This window comes from Malaclemys terrapin, chromosome 15 (assembly GCF_027887155.1).
Source record: "Malaclemys terrapin pileata isolate rMalTer1 chromosome 15, rMalTer1.hap1, whole genome shotgun sequence".
NCBI lineage: Eukaryota > Metazoa > Chordata > Testudines > Emydidae > Malaclemys > Malaclemys terrapin.
The window spans coordinates 1,518,705-1,536,252 of NC_071519.1; the positions used below are offsets into that span (position 1 = coordinate 1,518,705).

General features: G+C 66.5%; 1 protein-coding gene across 1 annotated transcript in view; it reads left to right on the top strand.

The window, feature by feature from the left end:
- Window positions 1–17,548, top strand: part of MINK1 (misshapen like kinase 1) — a 69,981-nt gene that overhangs the window by 22,204 nt on the left and 30,229 nt on the right. Inside the window, 9 exon segments of the mRNA XM_054005797.1 lie at window positions 8,697–8,753; window positions 9,754–9,879; window positions 10,461–10,571; window positions 10,901–10,991; window positions 13,143–13,273; window positions 14,203–14,257; window positions 14,799–14,877; window positions 15,114–15,289; window positions 16,186–16,255. Coding sequence (XP_053861772.1) covers window positions 8,697–8,753; window positions 9,754–9,879; window positions 10,461–10,571; window positions 10,901–10,991; window positions 13,143–13,273; window positions 14,203–14,257; window positions 14,799–14,877; window positions 15,114–15,289; window positions 16,186–16,255 — 896 coding nt within the window.

Sequence of the window (17,548 nt, forward strand, 5' to 3'; positions counted from 1 at the left end):
CAGACACACAGTGGGGCGGTAATTCCCCGCCCCCGGTCAGAGCCAGGACTGGAACTTGGGAGTCCTGAGGACTCCACGGCATCCCGTGGCTGTGAGAACAGAGCCCTGTGTCCCCTCGGCCAGCCCTGCTCACCGTGTGCTCCTGTGGTGAGAACAGTGCTGATCTGTAGGGTGGTACTGCCTCAGGGCCCTGTCACTGTGCTAGGCTGGGTGTCTTATTTATTAGGTGTATTACGGTAATGTCGGGGTACCCCAGCCGTACCCAGGGCGCCGTGGTGCTGGGCGCTGTATGTTGTTAGGTGTATTACGGTAGTGTTGGCATACCCCAGCCGTGGCCAGGGCCCCATGGCGCTGGGTGCTGTACATTTAGGTGTATTACGGTAGTGTCGGCGTAGCTGTGGCCAGTGCGCCGTGGCGCTAGGCGCTGTACAAACACAACCCAAAGCGTCACTCCCGGCCCCACGGAGTTGACGTTTTCAGTCGCTCGTCCCCCGACCTCCGCAGGCCTGGCGCGGTCCTAGCCCCCGTTCAGTGTGCCCAGCGAGCCGCGCTCCAATACCCAGCGCAGCCGGCACAGAAATCCTTCCTCGGCTCCAACCGATTAGCTGCAACCCCCAGGCTGGAGGCGGCACGTGGGCTCGGCCTTCGAGGAGAGCGCGGGGGGAGCTGTAAGACCCCACTTGAGCAGGGGGTTCGGCAGGCAGGACCCTCGCTGTCCCACCGGCTGGATGCGCGCAGCCACTCCTGTCATAAATACGTCTCGTGCAGGGCCCAAGCTGTGTGCAGCCCGGCACACGGTGGGTGTGGTGATACTGCAGGTGTGATTCTGTGGCTCCAGTCCCGCCGCTCCGCTCGTTAGGGTAATGAATTGCCATCCGAGTCCTGGCTATTTGCATGCTAGGATGATGGGGGAGGGACTTAATTTCCCCCGTGAATGGGAGGGGGCCGAGACGAGGCTGGAAGAGACGGCCCCCGTGGCTGCGGTGAAGCCTCCTCTCCGGGAATCCAGATCCATCTGTCTGGGCGCGGCATGAGGGATCAGCAGCGTGGAGGTGACTAACTTCCTGCTCTTTCGCTCCACTTCGTTATCTTTACCGCTTCTATGGCCTCAATATCCGAGTGCCTCCCTGTCTTCAGTGGATTCGCTGTCACGAACCCAGATGGGGAAACTGAGTCACGGAGCAACTAAATGACTCACCCAGGGAAGTCTGGCCGAGCAGGGGCTCAAACCCAGTCTCCCCAGTTTGTTACCGACCTGGCTGCATCCCATGATTGGGAGATGCTGTCCTGGTGCCTCATGGGAGTTGTAGTTTGGGTGTCCCATGCCGGTGTTCTCTATGGTTGGAATACATCTCCCATGAGGCACAGCGGTGGCTCTGCAGAAAGAGCGACCGCAGTGCATCCTGGGAGATGTAGTCCAAGCAGAGAGCCGGGCCCATGGAGCTGAACAAGGGGCGTGCGGCATCTGAACTACACCTCCCCTGAGGCACCGGAAATTTTCAACTGTTTCACCACAAATGTGAGACTTAGCCGGGGGGGGAGGCACCCCCGTTTTCCAACAGTCTCTGCTGCGGGGCCTGGTACGAGGGAGACCGAGAGCGGTGTTGCCAATTCCCTTAAAGCCCCAGCTGCTGGAGTCATGCTATTGCTGGGGAATCCTGCCTCCTTTTTTCTTGCAAGGGGAAGTTGCCAGCTGTCCTGGCTGCAGAGGAAAGCTTGAAAATGGGACGCGAATGGGAACCAGAACACAAGAACCCAGCATTCCTTGTGTGTGTGTTGGAGTCTCAAGATTTCGAGGGGCTTTCGCAGTACTGGGCTGGGGGGTTGGCAGTCTCATTGGGGGTCTCTTCACTACAGGGTTAGCCCAGGCTCTGTGCTCCAGCCAGCACCTCTCCCGTCCCCACACACAGCCCCCTCCCCCGAGTTAGGCTAGCTGGTTTGGTTTGGGGGACCAGCTCCTCGCTGGTGGTCCCCAACGACGTCCTCATCCTCAAGTGATTGCTGTCTCTGAGCCTGCTGTGACTGCCCACCCTGAACGAGGCCAGCCCGGGCGCCAGCATACCTGGGAGAAGCAGCTGGCTGACAAACCAGGCCTGCTTCACATTAAGGTTGGCTTTGCAGGGCTGGATGAACGGGGGGAGCATCCGAGCCATGGGCAGAAGCCACCTCTTGAGTCGCGAATGGCTGATCAGTCAGTTATTAGAACACCTGTGAATCAAATGTAACTGGAGCTCGGGGAGGAGTAGAGAGGTTATTTGACTTCTGCATTTGGCCCCGGTTCTATCTCCAGTTCTCCCACCCCCCACCCCCACCTGCTCTAACCACTAGCCCCAACTCCCCTCCCAGAGCTGGGGAGAGAACCCAGGAGTCCTGGCTCCCAGCCCCCCCTGCGCTGACCCACCAGACCCCACTCCCCCCCAGCGCTGGGGAGAGAACCCAGGCGTCCTGGCTCCCAGCCCCCCCCTCTTCCCCCTGCTCCGACCACTAGCCCTCACTGCCCTTTAGTGCAGCATTTGTGGTGAGAAGTGTGATGAGGCCCATAGCAGCCTGCCCTTCCCCCCAGAGGAGCCGGCAGGGCTAATTGCAGGCTGATGAGATCCCACTTCAAGGTGAACCGATGGCGTTGTAGGTCCGTTCCTATCTGCGCTGGTTCCCAGCAGAGGGGTCCTGCTGGCAGGACGCGTTGCTCCAGTGACTCTGGTTCCGGGTACAGGCCTGACAGCACCTCTGCCCTCCTTTCCGGCCTGCCTCCTCTCTGGAGTCTCCCACCCGTCTCCGCTTCCACCTGCTGACCATCCCGGCATCCCCAGATCAGGTAGGGACCCAGGCTGGAGGGTTTCACTCCGCTCCCCCTGTGCTGAGCCGGTCTTGGGCCGGATCGGGTCGCGTCTGGGCTGACCGGCAAGAGACAGGCACTCCAAGTAGCCGCCCTTGGGGGCCAGGCCAGGATTGGAACCCAGCATGTTGTGTGATGTGGAGCCGCGTGCGTGCGTTGGGAGGAAAGGGCGCGAGTACTGTGTGCCCAGAGTCCAGCTGCCTTGCGTACACACAGGTGTCACGTATCAGGGGGTAGCCGTGTTAGTGTGTATCTACATCCGAAGAAGTGAGGTTGTTACCCACGAAAGCTTATGCCCAAATAAATCTGTTAGTCTTTAAGGTGCCACCGGACTCCACAGGTGTCACGGACTCACAGGTCGTGCCCACTCTTGGCCCGTACAGTCCCTGGGGGGAACCCCGTTCAGTATGACAGCTCCCCGTTCAGCAGCCTCTCCTTCTAGCCGATCCGATATCACCGGCCCCAACAGCTCGTCCCCTGTCCCAGGGGACCAGGTCGCTGGGGCCTCCTCCCTTCCATCCTCTGGCTGGAACTGCTCCCTCCTCGGCCCTTTGTCCTCCCACTGGCCAGAACTTGCTGAGGGCCAAGCTGGACTGGGCCTCTTAGTCACCAGGTCTCCAGTTGTTGGGGTTCCCCATCTCCAGGCCATTGTCTGGGGGTCCCGGCTGCCAGGCGAGGTCACACCTGGTCCCCTGCACCAACAAACCCTCTCCCGCCACCTTGTTAAACACGCAGCACACAGCGAAACTGAGGCAGGCACACGCTATTCATGTAAAACACTACAAAAATCGCCACTTCGTCACAATAGGATTTTGCCACCTGGTTTTAAAAAAAAACCCAAAACAACCCCCACTTTTCTCCTAGTGAAGATGGGGCCTGTCTCCCCAGTCCGACTGCCCCAAAATCTCCCACGAGGGCCGATTCCTTCTCAGCTTTGCCAGGCTGGTACTGCTGAGGGGCTGGTCAGATAAGCGCTTTGTACCAGTCTGCAGAGGCGGGCCCAGCGTCCTCACCTGCCCAGGCAGCGTGGGACGGGCTGTATGAGCCGGTCGGGGAGGGGAACGCAGCTTTTCCGCCCCGGAGCAGCCGAGCCGCCCGGTTAAGGATCGGGTCCGCTGAGGACAGAGGCCCGTTCACAGCCAGGTGTGGAGGCTGCTGTGGGAGAACCAAAGGGCGGGGTTCGTAGATGTGTGTGAGAGAGATTCTGGTGTTTGAATTTCTTAATGTTCCTGCTCGCGGCTGGTGGGAGAAGCTCCGCTTTTCATGAAAACAAAACCCGTCCGGTCCGAGCCCTGCGGCTGCAGAGCAAAGGTGCCCCGGCGCCTCCGAGCGCAGGAGGCAAAGGAGAAGAAGCAGACCTGGCTTGGGATTTTTGAAGGTGTATTTTGAAGCGAATCTCGTGGCTTTTGAAAGCCCGGCTCATGATAATTGGGCTTGGCACGTCGGGGGGTTGTATGGGAACGTGTGTTCCGGAGTCGGGGCCTGAAACGCTGAGAGACTGATAGAAAAAACTCACGCGATAGATTGGGGAAAAAAAGTCCTTTTGTGAGGTTTGTGGGCACTGCCCAGACTCCCCAGCCAAGATCAGGGGCCCCTGTTGTGCCAGGCGCTGCCCCCCGGTGCCTGCTGTTTGATTTGGGGTGAAAATTGCTTTCCTTCCTGCTCTGTTTTGTGTCTGTGTGCCGTGTGTTCCCATGGAAACCCCGGCTCTGTTTTCTGGATCGGCCCCCTGCTCCTGGAATCCAGGCTGGGTAAAAATAACCCACCCAGCTCCCCGGGGGAGCCCGATCCAGGGACCCCGCCCATGCTCTGCCTTCTCTCGGTGCAGCCGAGCACGTGCCGGGACTCGCAGCCCCCCCGGGAAGAGCTGGGAGACACCTGCATGTGGCATTTCCAGGGGCACAGGCCGGAGACTTGCACTGAGTCAGCCCTCGGGGGGCTCGTCTGGCATGGGCCCCAGGGGAGAGAGAGGGGCCCCCAGCACCTGGGCCCCACTGATCCAGCAGGTGCCCCACGCCACAGGGGAAGGGGAAAACCGCGCCCTGAGCCAGTCCGCACAGCTCGAGTGCCTCCCCATGGGCGCCTGGCTGTGGCTGCAGGGGCTAAAACCCGGGAAATCTGGCCCTGAGCGACCCACTTGCAGAGCATGGGGCACCCAGGCCACCAGCTGCCTAACCGCCGGCCCCTCCTTTCCCCTGGGCCCTAGAGCGGGTGCGGTAATCCCCTGTCGCTCCTTCCCAGCCCCCTTTCTCCAGGGCGCCTGGCTCGGCCCGGTTCAGCCGCTGTGCTGAGTCCCGGCTCTCGTTAGCCAATCACGAGCTGATTACGCATGGCAAGGAGCTAGCCTGGCCTGGCTGGGCAGCCCAGAGGCCAGGAGGAAGGGGCGGCTGTCCGACCTGCTGCATGGAGCCCACTCATTTGTGCTGAAGCAAAGCTGTTCTAGACTGGGCTGTGGGATTCCTGGGTGCAGGGTTGGGACCCCCCTTCCGGCCCCAGCCTTGCGCCGGGCGTGCCCCCACTCCTCTGCCCCTGCTCGGGCACCCCGCTGCCAGGGGGCTCGGAGGCAGCTAACTGGAGAAAGGAGACGCGGCGGCAAGCAGCTCCTGTGGGGGCAGGGGGCCGCCTCCCACGCCCCCCCACGTCAATCCCCAGCCCGGAGGAGCAGGAGGCGGTTGCTAGGCGACAGCCGCCCACGCCCCCCGGCGCGTGGCACATCGCACAATGCGGGCACATGGCAGAGGGATCCGGGGGCCCGTGTGGGACGGAGCCGCGGCTCTGCAGCGCAGGGGTCAAGGAGATCCACCCAGGGGGTCTCCAGCCCCCTTCGCCCCCGTCGGGTCCGAGAGCACACTGCCTGCCCTGGAGCCGGGCGTGAGGAGTCCTTCCCCAGCCAGCAGCGTGGGGCTGGAGAGCAGCTGCTCTTCTCAATCCATGATAGATCAGCGCTAGCACCCTGCAGTCCTGGCTCCCAGGCCCTGCTCTAACCACCAGACCCCACTCACTTCCTAGACCCAGGGAGAGAACCCAGGAGTCCTGGCTCCCAGCCCCCCCTGCTCTAACCACCAGACCCCACTCACTTCCCAGACTCAGGGAGAGAACCCAGGAGTCCTGGCTCCCAGCCCCCCCTGCTCTAACCACCAGACCCCACTCACTTCCCAGACCCAGGGAGAGAACCCAGGAGTCCTGGCTCCCAACCCCCCTGCTCTAACCCACCAGCCCCCACTCCCCTCCCAGACCCAGGGAGAGAACCCAGGAGTCCTGGCTCCCAGCCCCCCCTGCTCTAACCACCAGACCCCACTCACTTCGCAGACCCAGGGAGAGAACCCAGGAGTCCTGGCTCCCAACCCCCCTGCTCTAACCCACCGGCCCCCACTCCCTTCCCAGAGCCGGGGAGAGAACCCAGGAGTGAGGGCTATGTCAGAGGTCAGGTTTGTGACATGCCTTGAGCGCTAGGGAGGATTATACTGTAACCAGGGGAGCACTGATCCTTTCCCAAACTCCTCCGCGAAGCCTGGATCCTGGGGCAGGGAGTTCCGCAGGCTGCTAACACACCACAGGGGGACGTGTCTTTCCAGCTCTGGCTGCTGCTGTTTCTGCCTTGTCAGCCTCCTGCTTCACCTGTTGGTAGCGCTGCCGCAGGCCCAGGCCCCAGCCCCACTCCTCGCCGGGTCCCCGTCTCCCCCTCCCAGCCCCCCGGGGGCCAGGACTGAGCTCCCCATTGCGTGGGTGGGGCTTGGCCAAGGTCCCCCAGGGAGTCTGTGCAGCGCCTGGCACAACGGGGCCCCTAATTGGGCTGTGATCTAAGTGGGGAGGGGTGTCTGTGAGAACCCAGGAGCTAGTGAATACGAGCACCGTCCCGTGTCTGAGCCACAAACCCCAACTCCAGGAGAGTGCGGGTGTCACGGACTCACAGATCGTGCCCACTCTTGGCCCCGTGCGGTCCGTGGGGGGTGCCCCTTACAGTGCGACAGCCCTTCTCGGAGGTCCACTCTCTCTCGAGGTCAGGCCCCTCCACCTCCTGGAGCCACACCTCTCTGAGCCTTAGCACGTCTGTCTCTGCCGTGGGCCCCCTCAGGGAGTCCACTCACTCTGGACCCCCGGGGCCTCCACCCCCGAAGGGGTTGATGCCACCCTGTTCTCTAGCCCGGAGCGACTCTCAGCCAGCGTAACACAGGAGGGTTTATTGAGAGTTGAACACAGCCCAGGAAACTCTCAGGGCCTCATTCCTGGCCTCCCTCAGCCCAGCACATCCCAGTCTCTCTGCATCCAGGTGGGCTCTGCCTGCTCCCCCTCTGCAGCCCAGAGCCCCCCTGCTCCCAGCTGGGCATCTGAGATCCCCCGCCCCAGACCCTGCCTCTGTCCATTGTCTTCTCTCCAGGGAAACAGGGTCGTAAACCGGGGCCTCCGCTCCTGCTTCTGTCCTCTGGCTGGAACCAGCTGGTTCAGTCACTGGGTCCTCACTCTGCAGCCCATTGTCCTCCCACTGGCCAGAACCGGCTGCGTCTCCTCAGCTGGGCCTCTGGGTCACCAGGTCACCGGTCGCTGGGGTATCCATCCTCCCGGCCAGCGGCTGGGTCCCCAAGTCCTCTCTCCGGTCCTCTGCAAAACACACTCCCTCTCCCCTCCCCTCGTTAAACCAGTAACACCCAGGGAAACTGAGTCCCACCCCTCCGCATGCAAACCATTGAAACCCCACCGAAAACAAGGAAAAAACAAGGAAATCCCCCACTTTGTCACAGCGGGGCTGGGAGCCAGGACGCCTGGGTTCTCTCCCCAGTTCTGGGAGGGGAGTGGGGGCTGGTGGTTAGAGCAGGGGGGCTGGGAGCCAGGACTCCTGGGTTCTCTCCACAGCTCTGGGACGGGAGTGGGGGGCTGGCAGACCTGGGGGGTCTCTCCGGTGTTGGCGCTGCCTTGCTCTGGGAGTAGGACATTCCCTTCTCTCTGGGGAGTGGGGCAGGGCGGCTCTGCTGGGATCGTGCATTGTGCCCTGACTGAGGGCCTGGCGCCCCTGCTGACTGTACAGCACCGTGCGTGGAGCCCAGCACAACGGGCCCTGATCTCAGCTGCGGGGCAGGTGGTCAGTCTGGGCAGCGCCCGGCAGAACGGAGGCCTAATCTCCTGGGCGCTTGTTAATCACACACGTACCCCAGCCCCATGGTCTGCGCGGGGTGGGGAAATTTCCTCCCTCCCTGTTAATCATGGGTCAGCTCTGCCTAGGGTTACCATACGTCCGTTTTTTCCCGGATATGTTTGGCTTTTTGGTAATCAAACCCCCGTCCGGGGGGAATTTCCTAAAAGCCGAACATGTCCGGGGAAAATCCTCCCAGCTTCCGGCATCCCTGGCTTCCCTTAGAGCGGGCGCCGGTGGCGGCTGTGCTCCCTGACTCCTGGGCTCTGTAAGCGCTAAGGCTTCGGGCAGCCCCCATGCCTCCGGACCCTGTGCCCCCGGAGCCCGGGAGGGGAAGTGCCCGGCCAGGGGCACAGGGGCTGGAGGCTGCCCGGCAAACCGTGAAGCCGGTAGCGCTCGGGCAGCCCTTTTCGCGTGGCTGGGAGGGAGGAGGAGGGGGAATGCAGGGGCTCAGGGGAGGGGGCGGAGTTGGGGTGGGGACTTTGGGGAAGAGGTGGAGTCAGGGCGGGGACTTTGGGGAAGGGGCGGGCCCAAGGCCCTGTGGAGTGTCCTTTTTTTTAAAACCTTAAATATGGTAACCCTAGCTCTGCCCCAAAGCCTGGTACTGTCCATTGCTGCGAAGATCCAGTTCCGTCGGATCCAAGCGCTGTGCCAGTGGAGAGGAGCACCCCCTACTCCCCCGCGCACCCCATGTCACAGGCTGACCCCCTCGCTCTGCCTTTGCCTCCCCAGGGCCGCCATGTCAAGACAGGGCAGCTGGCAGCCATCAAAGTCATGGACGTCACCGAGGTAAGAAGGATCGCGGTGGGGGGCACCCCGACCTGAGCCCCTGGAACCTCACCTGTCTGGAACTGCAGCTGCTGCCCCCTCCCCGTCCCTGGGGGTGCCCTGTCTCCCCCCCCCGCCCCAGCCCCTGGCCAGCCGGGAGGTGCGTTGAGTGGCTGGATTCAGCTGCATGGCCCAGTGGGCCCCAGCTGGGGACAGTCCTGGGCCCAGAGGGCATCTGCCCCCTGCTGCCAAGGGCAGGCCGGGCTCTGCTGGGTCAAACCTGTCTCCTCCTCTCCAGTGCCCCCTGCTCTCGGGCGCCCGGCGCTCCTCTTCCCCCGGGGGCACTTACCCCAGCCTCACTCTGCCAGCCTGCTCAGCTAGGGTCGGCTCTCCGTCCCCCGAGCAGCCTGGCATCCCTCCTCTGCACCGGGCACCCCCGAGCTGGGCCGGGCTAGCAGGGGCTGCGGGTCGGGAGTGAGGGGCACCGGCAGAGCTGGGGGGGGGCAGGGCTGGGCTAGCAGGGGCTGCGGGTCGGGAGTGAGGGGCACCGGCAGAGCTTGGGTGGGGGACAGGGCTGGGCTAGCAGGGGCTGCGGGTCGGGAGTGAGGGGCACCGGCAGAGCTGGGGGGGGCAGGGCTGGGCTGGCAGGGGCTGCGGGTCGGGAGTGAGGGGCACCGGCGGGGCTGGGAGGGGCTGGGCTGGCAGGGGCTGCGGGTCGGGAGTGAGGGGCACTGGCAGAGCTGTGGGGGGGCGGGCTGGCAGGGGCTGTGGGTCGGGAGTGAGGGGCACCGGCAGAGTTGGGGGGGGGCAGGGCTGGGCTGGCAGGGGCTGCGGGTCGGGAGTGAGGGGCACCGGCAGAACTGTGGGGGGGACAGGGCTGGGCTAGCAGGGGCTGCGGGTCGGGAGTGAGGGGCACCGGCAGGGCTGGGGGGGGGGGGCAGGGCTGGGCAGGCAGGGGCTGCGGGTCGGGAGTGAGGGGCACCCCAGCTCCCTGTAACCGGGTTCCTTTCTGCCCCACCAGGACGAGGAGGAGGAAATCAAGCAGGAGATCAACATGCTGAAGAAATACTCCCACCACCGCAACATCGCCACCTACTACGGCGCCTTCATCAAGAAGAGCCCGCCCGGGAACGACGACCAGCTGTGGGTGCGTGTGGTGGGTGTGGCGGGGCGGGCAGCCCCTCGGGCTCGCCGGAGAGCCCGCACAGAGCTGGGGCCGGCTGCTCAGGCTGGTGGGGCGGGTGTGGCGGGGCGGGCAGCCCCTCGGGCTCGCCGGAGAGCGCACAGAGCCGGGGCCGGCTGCTCAGGCTGGTGGGGCGGGCGTGGTGGGTGTGGCGGGGCGGGCAGCCCCTCGGGCTCACCGGAGAGCCCGCACAGAGCCGGGGCCGGCTGCTCAGGCGGGTGGGGCAGGTGTGGCAGGCGTGGCGGGGCGGGCAGCCCCTCGGGCTCGCCGGAGAGCGCACAGAGCCAGGGCCGGCTGCTCAGGCTGGTGGCACCCGGGCTCAGAGCAGGGGCCAACCAGGGGCTGCTCTCTCACGGACCAGCTCTCTGGCTCTGTGTAGCGCCTGGTGCGGCGGGGACCCGAGCTCGGGCGCTGTCTGTGCCGCACTGAGACCCTGTGGCCATCTCTCCCCTCCGTTCGCACCCTGCCCCGTCCGTGGGGCTGCCCCTGCCCAGCGGCTCGCGCGGCGTCGGGGGGCCGGGCCGATAACTCTGTGCTCCCCGCAGCTGGTGATGGAGTTCTGCGGGGCCGGTTCCGTCACGGACCTGGTCAAGAACACCAAGGGCAACGCACTGAAGGAGGACTGCATCGCATACATCTGCCGGGAGATCCTGCGGGTATGCCGGGCCCCACCCTCTGCGCCCCCACCGCCAGAATGCTAGGAGCCAGGACGCCTGGGTTCTCTCCCCGACTCTGGGAGGGGAGTGGGGGCTGGTGGTTAGAGCAGGGGGGGCTGGGAGCCAGGATGCCTGGGTTCTCACCCCGGCTCTGGGAGGGGAGTGGGGGCTGGTGGTTAGAGCAGGGGGGGCTGGGAGCCAGGACTCCTGTGTTCTCTCCCGGCTCTGGGAGGGGAGTGGGGGCTGGTGGTTAGAGCAGGGGGGACTGGGAGCCAGGACTCCTGGGTTCCTGTGACTGGATCTCAGCTGACGTTTCCCTGCTCCCCTAGGGCCTGGCTCACCTCCACGCCCACAAGGTGATCCACCGGGACATCAAAGGGCAGAACGTGCTGCTAACGGAGAATGCCGAGGTGAAGCTGGGTAAGTTGGGGGCAGCGCCCAGAAGCCCCATTCCTGCCGCAGGGCCACTCACCCCGTACTCCTGGGTTCCATCCCCAGCCCTACCGCTCACTCCTGTCTCCAGCAGCTGCCACGCCCCCCTGAGTGGGCAACCTGCCGTCTCCTCTCCCTATGGCGCAGCTCGGGGCGCTCCCACCCGGCTCCCACGACGGGGTTACAGTCCCATCTATTTCCTTTCTCTCGGGCTGGTCTGACGGCCCATATAAGCGTCAGTCCTGATTCGAATCCCCTGAGGATCAGCAACGTCCTGTGGCAGGGAGTTCCATCAGCCCCCCATGGAATAGATTATCTCCTTGGCCTGCTTTATAATGGGCCACTCTTCCCTGCCTGAGTCTGCAGAGAGCCTGAGCCCGTCGCTTCGGGGGCGGTGGGGGGTGAAGCTTGCACAGGGCCACTGCCGGAGTCTGCAGAGAGCCTGAGCCCATCGCTCCGGGCTGGGCGGGGGGGTGAAGCTGGCACAGGGCCACTGCCGGAGTCTGCAGAGAGCCTGAGCCCATCGCTCCGGGCTGGGCGGGGGGGTGAAGCTGGCACAGGGCCACTGCCGGAGTCTGCAGAGAGCCTGAGCCTGTCACTCCGGGCCGAGGGGGGGGTGAAGCTGGCACAGGGCCACTGCCGGAGTCTGCAGAGAGCCTGAGCCCGTCGCTCTGGGCCGTGGGGGGGTGAAGCTGGTGCAGGGGCACTGCTTGAGTCTGCAGAGAGCCTGAGCCCGTCGCTCCGGGCTGGGCGGGGGGGTGAAGCTGGCACAGGGCCACTGCCTGAGTCTGCAGAGAGCCTGAGCCCGTCGCTCCGGGCCGGGCGGGGGGGTGAAACTGGCACAGGGGCGCTGACTGAGTCTGCAGAGAGCCTGAGTCCGTCGCTTCGGAGGTGGGGGTGGGGGGGTGAAGCTGGCACAGGGGCACTGCCTCAGTCTGCAGAGAGCCTGAGCCCATCGCTCCGGGCTGGGCGGGGGTGTGAAGCTGGCACAGGGCCACTGCCTGAGTCTGCAGAGAGCCTGAGCCCGTCGCTCTGGGCTGGGCGGGGGGGTGAAGCTGGCACAGGGGCACTGCCGGAGTCTGCAGAGAGCCTGAGCCTGTCACTCCGGGCCGAGGGGGGGGTGAAGCTGGCACAGGGGCACTGTCTGAGTCTGCAGAGAGCCTGAGCCCGTCGCTGTGGGCCGTGGGGAGGTGAAGCTGGTGCAGGGGCACTGCCTGAGTCTGCAGAGAGCGTGAGCCCGTCGCTCCGGGCCGCGGGGGGTGGTGAAGCTGGCACAGGGCCACTGCCGGAGTCTGCAGGGAGCCTGAGCCCGTCGCTCCGGGCTGGGCGGGGGGGTGAAGCTGGCGCAGGGGCACTGCCTGAGTCTGCAGAGAGCCTGAGCCCGTCGCTCCGGGCCGCGGGGGGTGGTGAAGCTGGCACAGGGCCACTGCCGGAGTCTGCAGGGAGCCTGAGCCCGTCGCTCCGGGCTGGGCGGGGGGGTGAAGCTGGCGCAGGGGCACTGCCTGAGTCTGCAGAGAGCCTGAGCCCGTCGCTCCGGGCGGGGGCGTGAAGCTGGCACAGGGGCGCTGCCTGAGTCTGCAGAGAGCCTGAGCCCGTCGCTCCGGGCCGAGGGGGGCGTGAAGCTGGCACAGGGGCACTGCCTGAGTCTGCTGAGAGCCTGAGCCCATCGCTCCGGGCTGGGCGGGGGGGTGAAACTGGCACAGGGGCGCTGCCTGAGTCTGCAGAGAGCCTGAGCCCGTCGCTCCGGGCCGCGGGGGGTGGTGAAGCTGGCACAGGGCCACTGCCGGAGTCTGCAGGGAGCCTGAGCCCGTCGCTCCGGGCTGGGCGGGGGGGTGAAACTGGCACAGGGGCGCTGCCTGAGTCTGCAGAGAGCCTGAGCCCATCGCTCCGGGCTGGGCTGGGGGGTGAAGCTGGCACAGGGGCACTGCCTGAGTCTGCAGAGAGCCTGAGCCCGTCGCTCCGGGCGGGGGGGTGAAGCTGGCACAGGGGCACTGCCTGAGTCGGCAGAGAGCCTGAGCCCGGGGAAGGAAGGGTGACCATGCCACTGCCTCTCTGGGGGTGGGGCCGCAGGCTGGGGGTGCTGATGCGGGGGCAGGGGGGTGTTCCACGTGCTGATGGCTGCGTCTCCTCCCTCCCCAGTGGATTTCGGGGTGAGCGCCCAGCTGGATCGGACAGTGGGGCGCAGGAACACCTTCATTGGCACCCCCTACTGGATGGCCCCAGAGGTGATCGCCTGTGACGAGAACCCCGACGCCACCTACGACTACAGGGTAGGGCAGGCCCCATGGATTGGGGGCTCGGCAGGGATCCCTGCCCCACGGGGAGGAGAGGCAGCCTGCCCTTGGGATCCAGGACAACTTGGCCCACCAGCGCAGGGCCTGACTTCGGGGGGAACCAGCCCCATTGGGGTCAGCGCCACCCTCTCCCCACCTCCACTAATCTTGCCCAGATCTTGGCTCTGGGGCGCGCCTGGCCTCTCGCTGGGCCTGGGGGGCCCTCCGCTGGCTCGCCCGCCGAGTCCCCCCCAGCCCAGGGATCCCCCTGACCCCCGGGAGGTCAGAGCCAGAGGGTGAACCCCAGGACCTCCTGAATCCCTGTAGTGCCAGAGAGTCCTGTCACCCGTCCCTATGCCACTGCCCTTCGCCAGGGTGTGCAGGGGGGACACAGCGTAGGGGAGGGTCTCACGGGACCCCTGATGACCCCAGTGTCCTCCCCACACTCTGATCCCCTGGTTCCCCACATCCTAGCCCCTCTGGGACCCCCCACCCCCACCCCCCTGGGTCCTCCTCTACTCTGATCCCCCTGTTTCCCCACATCCCAGCCCCTTTGGGATCCTCCCCCTGCTCTGATCCCCCTGGTTTCTCCCCCAGTTTTGACCCGCTCTGGATTCTCCATATCCCAGTCGTCCCAGCCCCCCCCCCCACTCCCCGACACACACACACACACACACACACACACACACACACTTTGATCACCTGGGTTACTCACACCTAGTCTCCCCCATCCCAATCTCCCTGGACTCCCCCTCAATTTGATCCCCCCCACCCTGATCCCCACAGACACATGCCGATGCCCCTGGGTACCCCCGACTCTGGCCTCAGGCTCCCCCACAGCCCCACTCCCTCCCCAGATGAAGCTCGGAGCCATGGGGGTGCAGGGAGATCCCCACTCCCAACCCGTCCCCCCTTTCTCTCTGCAGAGCGACATCTGGTCCCTGGGCATCACCGCTATCGAGATGGCTGAGGGGGCACCACGTAAGTGCCGGGCTCTGCTCTGCCCAGAGGGGAAGCTATGGCTTCCCCCGTGCACGTGGCTGTACGCCCGGATCAGCCAATCACACCCCCTGGGGGGAGTCGGAGAGGTAGTAGCTCTCCTGGGTTTTCCCCCTGGCTCTGGGAGGGGAGTGGGGGCTGGTGGTTAGAGCAGGGGGGGCTGGGAGCCAGGACTCCTGGGTTCTCTCCCCGGCTCTGGGAGGGGAGTGGGGGCTGGTGGGGTGCAGCAGGGGGGGCTGGGAGCCAGGACTCCTGGGTTCTCTCCCCGGGGCTGGGAGGTGAGTGGGGGCTGGTGGGTGAGAGCAGGGGGGGCTGGGAGCCAGGACTCCTGGGTTCTCTCCCCGGGGCTGGGAGGTGAGTGGGGGCTGGTGGGTGAGAGCAGGGGTCGATCCCCAGTAGGGCTAGGAGGTGTAAGGATCTGCGTGGGGCCATGACCGTTGCGAGCACGGGGCATGGCACGCTGAGGGGACCCTGGGGCTGGTGGGGGGGTGCAGCCCCCATGTGACTGTGTCTCTCTCCCCAGCTCTGTGCGACATGCACCCCATGCGAGCGCTCTTCCTCATCCCCCGCAACCCACCGCCCAAGCTCAAGTCCAAGAAATGGTACGTTCCGCAGCAAGCCCAGCATCTCGTCCTGTCACCCACACTGCCTAGCCAGAGCCCAGCGGGGTCACTGGGCCCCCCCAGCGGGGTCACTGGGCCCGGATCCCCAGGGGGTGTAGCCAGGACCTGGATGATCCTGCCCGGGCTCCGACTGTGGCTGCGGATGAGTGTCACGGGCTCGTCGGGCCTCAGCCGCTGAGCGTGGTACTCACCCCATGTCCGCCCCCTTCCCCCAGGTCCAAGAAATTCATCGACTTCATAGACACCTGCCTGATCAAAGCCTACATGAGCCGCCCGCCCACGGAGCAGCTGCTGAAATTCCCCTTCATCCGCGACCAGCCCACGGAGCGCCAGGTCCGCATCCAGCTCAAGGACCACATTGACCGCTCCCGGAAGAAGAGAGGAGAGAAGGGTGAGTGGGGCGGGACGGGGCCTCTCCCCTCTGGGGGGCGCCGGCTCCCACCCAGCCCCAGGGCGAGGACTGGCCGGCTCAGGGGGAGGGGAATGGGGCAGGGGCCTGTCCCCTCTAGGGGGCGCCGGCTCCCCCCCGGCCCCAGGGCGGGGACTGGCTGGCTCAGGGGGGCAGGGAATGGGGCAGGGGCCTGTCCCCTCTAGGGGGCGCCGGCTTCCCCCCGGCCCCAGGGCGGGGACTGGCTGGCTCAGGGGGGTGGGGAATGGGGCAGGGGCCTGTCCCCTCTAGGGGCGCTGGCTCCCACCCGGCCCCAGGGCGAGGACTGGCCGGCTCAGGGGGAGGGGAATGGGGCAGGGGCCTGTCCCCACTAGGGGCGCCGGCTCCCACCCAGCCCCAGGGCGAGGACTGGCCGGCTCAGGGGGAGGGGAATGGGGCAGGGGCCTGTCCCCACTAGGGGCGCCGGCTCCCACCCAGCCCCAGGGCGAGGACTGGCCGGCTCAGGGGGAGGGGAATGGGGCAGGGACTGGCTGGCTGAGTGGGCGGGGCCTGGCCAGCTCAGGGGGGCAGGGCGTGGGGCAGGGACTGGCTCACTCTGGGGGCGGGGGGTGGGGCGGGGACTGGCTGACTCAGGGGGCGGGACCTAGCCAGCTCAAGGGGGCGGGGAGTGGGGTGGGGTCTGGCTGGTGCAGGGCGCAGGGACTGGCCAGCTCAGGGGGGTGGGGACTGGGGCGGGGACTGGCCGGCTCAGGGGGCGGGGAGTGGGGCGGGGACTGGCCGGCTCAGGGGGCGGGCAGTGGGTGGCTATGGGGGCGAGGCCTTGCCAGCTCAGGGGGCAGGCAGTGGGGCGCTGGCCCCACCCAGCCCGTCGCTGTCTAACGGGGTCTCTCGCCCCCCAGATGAGACGGAGTACGAGTACAGCGGCAGCGAGGAGGAGGATGACAGCCACGGGGAGGAAGGGGAGCCCAGGTACGGGGCGGGCAGGCGGTGCCTGTGGCGTATGACCAGGGGCAGTGTGGCTGGGTTGTTGGGGAGGGGCAGAGTGGGCAGGGCTATGAGGCCTGAACTCAGGGCCATGGGGTGGAGCCATATGGGCTGGGTATGGGGGAGGGGCTCTTGTGGGGTGCCTGTGGGGGGCTGATGGCTGCCAGGGAGGGGGCCCCATGCCCAGGTGATACATGGGGCGGGACAGGACTGTCTGGGGATTGGGTGTGGGGCTGTGGATACAGGGCAGGCGAGTGGGGCCAGGTGTGTGGGGTGATGATAGTCAGTGGGGAGGTTCAGGGGCCCAGCTGTGTGTGTGAGGCTGTGGGGCACCACGGTGGGGCCACGGTGTTGGGGAGCATGTGGGCGGGCCCTGACTACGGAGGGGCGGGGCCGTGGCTGTGAAGGAGCATATAGGCGGGGCGGGGCCATGAGGGTGGGGACGGGGCCAAGGTGCTGGGGGCGGGGCCAAGGTGCTGTGGGAGGGGCGGTGGGGGCGGGGCCGAGGTGCTGTGGGCAGAGCTGTGGGGGGCGGGGTCAAGGTGATGTGGGCGTAGCTGTGTGGGTGGGGTGGGGCTGTGCGGCTGGGGCAGGGCCGAGGTGCTGTGGGAGGGGCTGTCTGGGCGGGGTCGAGGTGCCATGGGCGGGGCCGTGTGGGTGGGGTGGAGCTGAGGGGCGCTGGGTGGGGCTGTGTTGGTGGGGGTGAGGCCGAGGTGCCGTGGGTGGGGCTGTGTGGGTGGGGTGGGGCTGTACGGGTGGGGGCAGGACCAAGGTGCCATGGGCAGAGCCATGTGGGTGGGGCTGTGTCGGTGGGGGCGGGGCCGAGGTGCCATGGGTGAGGCCGTGTGGGTGGGGTGGAGCTGAGGGGCGCTGGGTGGGGCTGTGGGGGCGGGGCCGAGGTGCCATGGGCAGAGCTGTATGGGTGGGGCTGTGTCGGTGGGGGCGGGGCCGAGGTGCCATGGGCGGGGCCGTGTGGGTGGGGCGGAGCCGAGGGGCGCTGGGTGGGACTGTCAGTGGGGGCAGGGCCGAGGTGCCATGGGCGGGGCCATGTGGGTGGGGTGGGGCTGTACGGGAGGGGGCGGGGCCGAGATACCATGGGCAGAGCCGTGTGGGTGGGGCTGTGTTGGTGGGGGCGGGCCCGAGGTGCCGTGGGCGGAGCCGTGTGGGTGGGGCGGAGCCGCGGGGCTGCAGGTGGGGCTGTGCAGGTGGGGGCGGGGTCGAGGTGCCGTGGGCGGGGCCGTGTGGGTGGGGCAGAGCCGCGGGGCTGCGGGTGGGGCT